At 36.7% G+C, this 10,910-nt stretch overlaps 1 protein-coding gene across 2 annotated transcripts; it reads right to left on the bottom strand.

Moving 5' to 3' along the window:
- Positions 1-236: 236 nt before the first annotated feature.
- On the bottom strand, positions 237-10,672 carry OLR1 (oxidized low density lipoprotein receptor 1). Of its 2 annotated transcripts, XM_045554343.1 has the most exons (6): positions 10,469-10,672; positions 7,407-7,508; positions 5,902-6,147; positions 2,253-2,392; positions 1,817-1,932; positions 237-1,507 (listed from the first exon to the last, which is right to left on the bottom strand). In XM_045554343.1, the coding sequence occupies exons 1-6, from the start codon at positions 10,554-10,556 to the stop codon at positions 1,363-1,365; spliced, it is 837 nt and encodes a 278-aa protein (XP_045410299.1). In that variant the 5' UTR covers positions 10,557-10,672; the 3' UTR covers positions 237-1,362. The 2 variants fall into 2 exon arrangements, with proteins under 2 accessions (XP_045410299.1, XP_045410298.1); XM_045554342.1 differs by lacking the exon at positions 10,469-10,672 and having other exon boundaries at positions 7,407-7,716.
- Positions 10,673-10,910: the final 238 nt, after the last annotated feature.

Below are 10,910 nucleotides of genomic sequence, written 5' to 3'. Positions count from 1 at the left end.
ACATGTTCACAAGCTGTGAGAACTTATCAAATTGTACACTTTAAATATGGTCAGTTTAATACATGTCAATTACATCTCAATAAACTTTTTAATAGAACACCTCTTGTCTTCCGCAGAATGATAGGGGTATGTGTATGTGTGCGTGAGTGCATGCATGCGTGTGTGTGTGTGTGTGTGTGTGTGTGGGTGTGTGTGCACATACAAGGGCTGTCTGGAAAGTATCCAGCCATGTATTTCATAATATGTTCTCATTATGTTAGCAATGGCTGGATACTTCCTGGATACACACACATATCTATATATGACTGTTGTTAGATTATGTGCAGCAAAATGAAAAGGTTTCCTCTGAAGTAGAATAGGCTGTGAGGGGAGATGGAAAGGAAGCAGAGGCACTGAAAATAGAAGGGGTATTTCAATTCCATCTGTTCCTATTTAGCAATATTTGCATACCTGGCTCAGTTTGTTCTAGAATTGAATGTTTTTATTTTTTTGATTGTGTATGTTTCTGAATTATAGCACAGCACAACAGAGTTGAGAAAAGGTCATCTACAAAGGGTATGTGCTTTGAGAAAAAAAAAATTCTACTGTTTTTGCTTCTGGGCCATACATCCTATGATGATAACAAATGCTATTTTGAAGGGTTAAAGAGACTAAGCTGTTCTTTGGTAGAGAAAAGATGAAGAAATAATAACTGATTCAGGAAGTGATAATGGGTTGTGTATTACTTCACAGAAAAGACCATCCAATTACTAATTATTAATACTTCCCAGGTCTCCCCAATTGTCCCCAAATATATGTGTGTGTGTGTGTGTGTGTGTATACATATTAATAAATGGTGGAGTCTGGAAATGGATCACAATTTAAAAACCAAAGAGCAATGGCTTTTAAAGTTAACAACAGTTTCTTGGTTTCAGTGTGGTCTTTGCCCTTCTCTGTTTCTTCATGTGCAGTTTCCTAGGTATATTTCCTCTTTTTTGCCTTCTGCCTGAAGTTGGGCAAGTCTCCATGTTCTGTCTTCTGTGTAGTTTTAGGAGGGTGAGGGGATGGTGGCACAGAAGTAGAGAAGACTGACTGCAGAGGGTTCCCAAGCTTGGAGAGCAGTCAAATTTTAAAATAGAAAAGGGAAGAGGGATTGAAGGCTGGCAGGAAGGGTTGGGACAAACTAGATGAAAAAATATAGATAGATGGAAACAAAACTTTTGATATAAAGGTGCAAGGCAGCTGCAGCCTTGGTCTCTGCTGAGTTCCCCAGCCAGCTAATAACTGGCAGTTCTCAGGGCTCTCATGCTTGACACCCAAGTGACAGAGAATAGCTCAAATTTCAAAATTCAAAGACCTTCTTTTCTTCCAGAGTCTTCAGATTCACTGTGCTGTCAATAGATTTGCCGCCTTCTGACATATACTGAATGCAGCTAAAATGCAATTCTCAGCAAAAACAGCTCCCCGTTGTATATATGCACAGGTGCCTGCAGGGTACCTCTGGGAAACAGCACCTTGGAGTCTAAACCTGCAGGCAGAGAGTAAAAAACAGATTTACTGCCACCTTGTGTCAGGAACTTAGCCTTGTCTTAAAGCTTCAAATCAGTATTAGATGTGGGAAGGAAAACTCCAGAGAAGATTTGAATGGGTAAATGAGCAAATCCCATTGTGAGAGAGATGAGGAAGGAGACAGTCGGAAATTCCCTAAGCTTCTCTCTGGCAAGAAGAGGACTTCGTTGGAACACAGCAATAACTTCACCAGCCGCTTCAGCAAGGAATAGGAAACTTACAAGTGGGGCAGCAAAAACAAAACAAAACATAAAACCAGGAAACTTACAAGTGGGGTGCCAGAGGAGAACCGTCCTCCCAGAGCCATGTGTAGTTGGGTTTCCTTAGAGACAGTCCTATCCAGAATGGGAAACTGGAATGGGAAATTGCTTGCCGGATGAAGTCCTGTGGGGAGTAATGTTTCTGAGTTGATGGTGGAATCAATATGGTGGTTTCAGAACCTAGAGGCAGTTAGCATTAGATTCATAAAACTAAAGAACCAAAAGGGATCTTTGACATCCCTTTGATGGTTTTACAGAAATGTTTCCAGAAGCGTAGAGATACTACATACCTGTCAATCCAAGGTCATGGACATCATTGGTGGCCAAGTTAGGCTAAAAACCAGGAATGTTGGCCCTCAAACAAGTACTCCTCCACTGATGGTCTAAACCAGATATATTTACCTATCAACCAATACTCATCAACAAACATCTATAAACACTCACCAGGTCAGCTGTGTTATTAATTTTCAGCAACTGGGCATCCAAAGACAAGCAGTTCTCTCCACTCTTTTCCCAATCAAATGGGCCAGAGGAAAACAGGTAACAGTTTTCTCCATGCCAGATCCAATCTTGAGGACAAGGAACTAGGAAGGGAATTATATCCAATCAGTCAGTTATGTCTGAGTAAAAATATTTCTTAAATCAATTGTCACCTTAGTCCTCTCACAAGCATACCATTTCTTCTTAATTAGAATTATATCCAGACTCTGCAAATACCTAAGTAGTCTCAAAGTCTTTACTTCTCCAGTTTTTGGAAAAAAAAAAAAAAAGAAAAGAAAAAAGCATTCTGATTTTAGCAAACTAAATTTACTTCTCATTTAGCATTTTCACTTCCCCCGTTAAAAAGCAAGGCAAGCTGGGATGTAATTTTAGAAACTGATCTATTTTTTAAAGTTATGTTTGGAGTAACAAAAGTGAGATATGGGGGAATGGCTATTTAATAGCCATTCTGCTATTAAAAAGTTATGCTTATATATTTTAAAACTTCACATCTTTGAATAATGGAGTTGGACTTAAATATCATGCCTCCTGCTTTTCACCATGTGCTGTCCAATACAGTAGCCATATGTGATTGTTGAGTACTTAAAATACTTGAAATGTGGCTAGTCTTCGTTAAGATGTGCTGTAAGTGTAAAATACACATCTGATTTTTAAAACTTAGTATGGAAAAAGAATGTAAAATATCCCATTAAAATTTTTATACTGATTAGTGTTGAAGGAATATTTCAAATATCTTGGGTTAAATAAAAATATATTACTGAAATTTATTTCATCTGCATCTTTTTCATTTTTTAAATGTGGTTACTAGAAAATTTAATGATACATACATGGCACACACTATATTTCTTTTGGATGGAGTTGTTCTAGGGAGAATCGTATATCGATGCAAAGTGAGGATCTCAATTTCAATAAGATTTCAGAAAACAGGAAGTTTTTCAGCAGCGAAATTCCCAGAGAGTTCAACAAACCCAACTCAGGGATTAGGCAACAGGCAAAACATGCCAATGTCTATACGTTTATGGATGCTTTCAGCAACTTCCAAATCATCATTATTGTCATCATCATTGTCATCACCTCTTCTGTGTGTTACTAACACTACACTTTGAATCTCTTTAAAGGGAAACAAAGCACTTTGGTCTACACTGTGACCAAATGGTGAAAAAATTAAAATCTTTGAGAAAGGTAGCATTTTAATTTCAATTTTCACTGTGGTGCAAAACCATCAGATAATTATATAAGAGCAGGCTTTATCAAAGAGGAGAAAGTAGGAGGGCACTGAAAAATGAAAGAAGAAAGTGAATGAGAAAGGGCATAAAAAAGATCAAGTTTGAAACAACGAATTCAAGCTGCATCTTAATTTGCCTAATCCCATTATATTATGTAAGTGAAAAAAAACATAGCTTTTTGTAGCCTAAAGGAGCAGCCTAGGCAAGTTTTCCAAGCAATGACAAAGCAAGAAAGACACATCTCAAAATGTGGTATTTAAACCAACTGCATATATATATATATATATGTATATATATATATAATTTAATAAACACAAACATCACTATATACTAGAAATTGTCACAAGTACTTTATATGTATTAATTCATTTAACCCTTATTACAACTCTATGAGATAGGTTACATAATTTTCTTTATTTAACAGATAGGGAAAAACAGGATTTGAACCTAGGCAGTCTAACTGTAGAGTCTGTGTGTTTAATCACTGTAACACATTACTTCTCAAACGTCTCAGAACCATTTGAGGAAATATTTCTCAGTGTCCCTCAAGACATTTTGATACAGAATCTTGGGGCAAATCTGGAATCTGCTATTTTTAACAACCTGCTTGCATACAGTAAAGGCTGGGAGCCACCACTAATTCCAGTGCTAAACGTAAAGTTTATTCCTGCGAAGACTCTGCATCTCGCTAGCTCGATGACCTCAAGTAAACATAGAGTAACTGCTCAGAGTCACTCCCTTCTCACATATACATTGAGGACCTCAGACTTGTTAGTAAAAAAGATACAACTTGCCTCAACTTTGAGAAAACTGGCATACTTTTTCCATATGGTATTTTAATATTATTAATAGTATTTTTTTGAGAATCTTCTCAAAGCTGCTTGACGAAAAGCAGAAATTTATTTGGTATCTCCACTAACTGGCCTTTATCTGACACTGTCAAGAAATGGAACATGTTACCTGGTATATCTGCCAGAACCAGACATAGCACTTATTATTTTTATTAGTTGTCTATGCATGGTATTTCTGGGAGATGGTTCTGAACAGTCGTGACGTAGATTTAATCCCTTACAACTGATAAAGACATAACTGTTTTACAGGCCTGCCTGTGAGATAAACCCTTAGCTGGTATGTTGCTATGTCTGTTTATATAAACATTCCTATCCTTGATATATAAGCCTCCTCCCTGTAAGACTTCTTCAAGGTATTGTATTCATTTATTTCCTTCCAAGCTCCCTCCTTAAAGAGATTAAATACATATTTTATGCTTGCTAAAAGTCAGTTTGTCTAAAAAAATTTGCTTATTTTGGAAATTTAAATGACTCCATAAGTTGTGAAGAGATTTATAAACTGCAGAACTTTACACAAAACTACTTATCAATATTATTATCATTTAACCTTATCTTTGTCTCAGGTTTTTCATCTATAAAATAAAGGGGTGGATTCTTTGAAGTATTATTATATAGTCTTCATTCAAAGAAATTATGTGGTAGAGTAAGTGAGAAGTACAAGCAAGAAGATGGAAAAATCTCTGTTTATTAGTGGTAGTTAGTTATTAATACTAATACTAAGCACTTCCAGTGAAGCAATGTACCTCTGAAAGTGATTCCATCTCATACCACGTAACACTCCCTATGGCTAAAGCATATGAATGATTTAATTATACACTGTAGAAAGACTAAAGAATACAGACGGCTTCTGTAATAATATCAGAGTACATGTCATCATTTTCTTATAGAGGCTACTATTTCTGCCTGACTCTTAGATTCTGAGTCCCTTTAGATGGCTGAGATCAACTCAGCTCTTCTTATATAAACAGACTTCCTGGACCCCTTACATTTTTGTCTAATCTGAAGTATCTCCTTAACACTTGAAACCAGCCTACTTCCATTAATTCTATTTAAATGGAGGTAGTAAACTTTAAGAAATAGTGCCAAAGAATGAAGCTGATGTGGAGGCAGGGTAGAGAGCTGCAAGGACAAGAAGACCCCTTAGAAAAAGAAACCCAATGATTAAGATGTACTGAAATGGAAAGAGTTAAGTATCTATGGCAAGGGGCAAGTATGGGAAAGTTCTTCCAGAAAAATCTCATAACTAGAATTTTAAAAAGAAAGAATAGGCTCTAGTAAGGCAGAAAAACTTAAATCCACCAAAAGGTGTGCTTAATTAAATCAGATATCTCAAAGATTTGGCATCAGGTAGGGTGGGGATAATAAAAATTGAGAACTTCTGGTGTAGAACATTATGAATGAATAACAATACATATATCAATATGCCAATTTTGTGCCTAGAGATATTTCCAAAACATAGTGAAGATTGAATGGAAAACTGCCAGCAACTCTCTTCACATCCCCTATCCCCAATACCTGAAAAGTTTGCTCCTCTCTTCAGAGCTTCTTGGAGATTCAGGTTCTGCTGGCGAAGTTCCATTTGCTCCTTGGATTTCTCATCCAGCTTCCGGGCGAGGGTTTCGATCATTTCCTTGAGTTCTCTCTGTGATTCCTTGGAAGCTTCTTCTGCCTGTCGCTGGGCTAAGCTCCGTCCCTCCAGTATATTTTCCTGGTGAGTCAGGTTTGCTTGCTGTTGCTTTAGGAGGTCAGACACCTGGCATACTAAATGATGGCTGAATTAAGACTCCATTTCCAATCCCAATAAAAATCCCCACACTGGATTTTGAAGAAATGTGGCAATCAAAATACAGACTCAAATAATCTATTTTGACAACAGATAAGCTGTTAGAAAACAACGAAGAGTTACTCAGAAATTATGGATTTGGAAGTTATTCAATATTCCTGCTGTATTTTTCTCTTACTGTCAGGAACTTTTCAGAAACTTCTGATTTAAAAAAGAATTACCAGGATTTTATTTTTTAGTAAGAGTTACACACAAGTTAAAAGTAATTAATCACCAGATAAGTAGTATACCCATGGAATAAATAAAATACAGACAACCTAAAATAGACACCCACTAGACTCAGCGACTATGAGTAGAAATTGTCATTAGTAATTTATGCTACTTGTGTCCTAATTCCTCTGTTATATCTCCTCCCATTCTGTCTACCCTTCCAGACTTCCTAATTTTTTATTTAAGAACTGCGAGACTCACCCCTTTTTTTCAGACAGCCACCCACAGAATTATTATAAGTGACTGTGTCACAAAGTCTCCATGCACTTTCTTCTTTTTGCTTTCTTTGGCCACAGTACATTTTAAGAAGGGTGGAGATGACTGAAGGTTGTGAAATCAAGCAGGAAATGCATGTTAAGGGTCAAATATCTCAGTTCTAGAATTCTGATGGAGTAATTCAAAGCAGACCACTTGTTTTGAAGGCCAGATTTGACCCTGTTGTAAGGTAATCGAACCCTCGGAAGACCTTTCCAATCACTGCCACTGAGTCAAGGGCACTTCTCCCAGTCATTAGGAAAGGCCCTCAGACAGTGTTCACAGACTGAAAATAAAATAGTTTGTGAACTTGAATAATTGAGAAGCAAATAGCACTTCAAAGGCCAAAGGTCAAAACTCAATGAGAGCTAAATAATTTTTTTTTTTTTTTTACTTCTGGATCTCTCAGGTGATCTTGTGGCTTAGTAATTTTAAATTATTTTCTTCTCCATCATTCTAGAATTTAAATAGGCTCTATCCATGAAGTAATGAAAACAAAACAAAGCAAAACAAAAAAAACCCTACCATTTATAATCTTCATTCATGCCTCTATCCATTTGAGGGATGAACACTATGTACCCATTCATCTTCCCACTCTAAAATCATTTTGCCTAAAATGAATCTAAAAATGCCGTGTGTTATGAAACAAACTTATAAGCCAGTTTATAAACGTCATATCTACCCCTCATCATTTCCGTATTTCAGCACTCACATTGTATCCCCAGCAGTACAATGGTCACCACTGATCCCAGGCAAAAGATCCCTAGAGTCACAGCAGCCAGGCACCACCATGGAGAAGAAAGACACTGAAGACCTAGAGTGACAGAAGATAGAATCAGAAAGGCAAAAAAGGATGGACGTGCAATCAAATCCTTCTTTGGATCATGTCTGGACTTGGTGCTCTGTATTCCTTGCCTCTGGTCCTCCCAGTGGCTCTGCCAATAATGCATTACACACAGTTACAAATGAAAAAGAATTTAAGTAATTTACCTGGCCGGGCGCGGTGGCTCACTCCTGTAATCCTAGCACTCTGGGAGGCCGAGGCGGGTGGAATGCTTGAGCTCAAGTGTTCGACACCAGCCTGAGCAAGAGCGAGACCCTATCTCTACTAAATATAGACAGAAATTAGCCAAACAACTAAAAATAGAAAAAAATTAGCTGGTAGTCCCAGCTACCTGAGAGGTTGAGGCAAGAGGATCGCTTGAGCCCAGGAGTTTGAGGTTGATGTGAGCTAAGGTGACGCCATGGCACTCTAGCCCTGGCAACAGATTGAGACTCTGTCTCAAAACAAACAAACAAACAAAAAAGTAATTTACCCATGGTCACATAACTGGAAACTTCAGAGCCAGGATTCAATACCAGATATCTGACTCTGAATATCTGATTCTAAAGCTAATACTTTGTCTACTCTTCCTACAGTGACTCTTCCAGAAATTCTTAGACCACAGAATTTCATCCACAGTTCAGAGAGCCTAATGTTTTTAATATAGATTGTGTGTACACACATGTGCACATGTGCACACATACACAGTGTGCTTTATAAGTAATGTAGACAAATGTCAGACATCAAGCAAATAAGCTTTAGTCAGTTAATCAGCTGAGATTTCCTCAAAGAATTTTATGCATACTTTTATGCCATCCAATTTTTATTCAACTAAAATTGCATCTTGGAACTGGGTTATTGAGTAAAGAAAAATAGGAATGAAATTTCAGTGTTCATCTGGCTTATATGTTAAACGAACATTATGTTCTATACTCACGCCAACGTGGGCCTGTTTTTATAAAAGAAAAATGCACCACTTTTATAAAAGCAAATAAATCATGTAGCTCACAGACATATGAATATCTAATTATGTATTCCACCCCTAAAAAACCAAAATACAGATATTATGGTTCAGCAGGAAAACATTCCATACAATATAATTTGTTTTCCTAACCTTGTGAGATAAACAAATAAGGCACTGATATTGTTACCCTCTATGTGCACATTAAGGAAACAGGTTCAGTGACTTGCTTAAGATCATCAGATGCTAAAACCCAAACATAGGCCTTTAATCTAATTGTCAGTAGCTACATGACTTGAAACATTACATAACAAAATTTCCCATGTGAATGTGTCATGATCCAAGTCAATCAATGGTCAACTATATTCACAGGGTTTTCATGTGTCAAAAGCACTGTGTTAAACTGTATAGAGATTTAAAAAATAGAAATTGGACATAGAGGAATATGGTTCATTCTCTGATTCAGTAGTTATTGGCTTCTAGAGTGTGTGTATGTGGCAAGCTGGCAGAGGAGAAGTAGAAGATACCTGGGTCTCTTGCAAATAATTGCCTAATTCTAGCCTTATGGGCAAATATCCCTGTGTAAATCTTTCAACCAACTTTTTCCTCTGGTCAGTGTTCGTTCCATACTATAGGACACCAAGTATGCCCATCACCCTTGAATGACGAAAAACTTCTGAATTGTTAGAAGAAAAAAATCACAGGACTCACACCTGTGAAAGAAAGGTAAATTTTGCTATTTTCCATGGGCCCCACTTTGTCCTGTCTCCTTGGTAGGCAAAAACCATTAATTCAACTGCCATGCCTACTGGTGATTTTCTAATCAGAAAGCAATCAGATTCTTTGTAGTAGGTAACTGATCTAATCAGGATTCTGAAAGAAGAATCAATTTCATAATTACAGCAAAAGTCAGGCACTGAATGAATATTTACTACACAAATAGTGAACGATTGAACAAATGATTACTGTTAACTTCTAGCTCTACTTATAAATGCCAGCACTATTTTTATACCAATTTAGTTCATTAGCTCAAATGTTAAATCATTTTATGCTCACACTTATTTTCCCTATTGCGAGAAATTTCTATCTTGTTTATGGAAACATGATATAGAGTTTCTTTATCTAAATTTCTGAAAATACTCATCTGTCTTGCCCTCCTTATGTTTTGTTCATTTTTCTCAGAATAGATATAAAATAAAGGTAATTTACCCAGATGGTTTGTGAAGTTGGGATTATGAATTAATTTATACCTATGCAGTTTAGTTTACTGTATGTGTTGGAAAGAAATTGTAATTTTTCAAGGCAGTGATACACAATAAGATGTAACTTATCTGACTGAAGGGCACACTTATAACTTCCACTCAAACTGTATCAAAGCAAATTATGTAACCAAAATGTATGTACCCTGTTAAATTCTGAAATTAAAAAAAGTAACTTACATTAAACCATACTAAACATCTTTGAACATACTTTGGACAATTCATAAGACATTTTAGGTTGTTGCAGTACCTCAGAGACACTTATAAAAATCATCATTGTACACAATGGATAAACTCATTTCCTGAAACTTCTGATGTGATGGATTGGATTCTGAACAAATGGACACAATCTTCGCTCTGCTACTGGTTAACTCCATAAATGTGGGAGATTTTGGTAGTTCTCCTGATCCCCAGTCAGCCCTCCATAAAAGGGAGATAATAACAGTGCCAAACTCAAAAGTGTTATCGTGCAGATTCAGAGAAATGATGCATTTAAAGTGACTAGCAGCGAGAATAACCTATAGTAAATGCTAGTGTAAATGAATTGTCTTTGTCATCATTATCATCGTCATCACCATTATATCCTACTTGGTTTTAAGTAAACAATATTAATTCTATTACATTTTCCCATACTTATGTGCTTTAGCTTTCTAATCCCATTCTTCAGTGAATTTATATTTTGGGGTTAACACTGGGATTCTGTTACTGTACACATGTACCCACCCCAGTACCTTTAGCTTTCTGTCCATTTGACTTCTCGTCAGGCTGGTCCTTCATAGTCTTGGTCTTGAAGTCATCAAAAGTCATTTCCAAATTCATACCAAGAATGAGAGAGAGTGAAGCAGTCAAGAACTTCAACAGACTAAAAATGTGTGAACTTCTGCTGGAGTATTTAAATAGCTACTCTTATCTAATAGAAGAGTGACTCAATCATTGGTAGGAGGAAGGGGAGGCTTTGCTTCATATTGGGAAGTTGGCTGACGCAAATTCTTGTGTTATGTCTATTGCAGGTGGAGAAAGTGGTGATTCTTATGGTGTTTCAGAATATTTCACTAAGTAATTTATGAAAAGGAAAACTGTATTTTCCACGACCATTAGAGAAGAGGCATTGTACACATTCTTCAGATAAAGAAACTAAAATTCAAAATGAATACGTTGCACTAAATTTGTGAA

The sequence above is a fragment of the Lemur catta genome, chromosome 6, assembly GCF_020740605.2.
Source record: "Lemur catta isolate mLemCat1 chromosome 6, mLemCat1.pri, whole genome shotgun sequence".
Taxonomy (NCBI): Eukaryota; Metazoa; Chordata; class Mammalia; order Primates; family Lemuridae; genus Lemur; species Lemur catta.
Note: the sequence above shows the minus strand (reverse complement) of the source record. Positions and strands in the feature narration are given on the sequence as shown.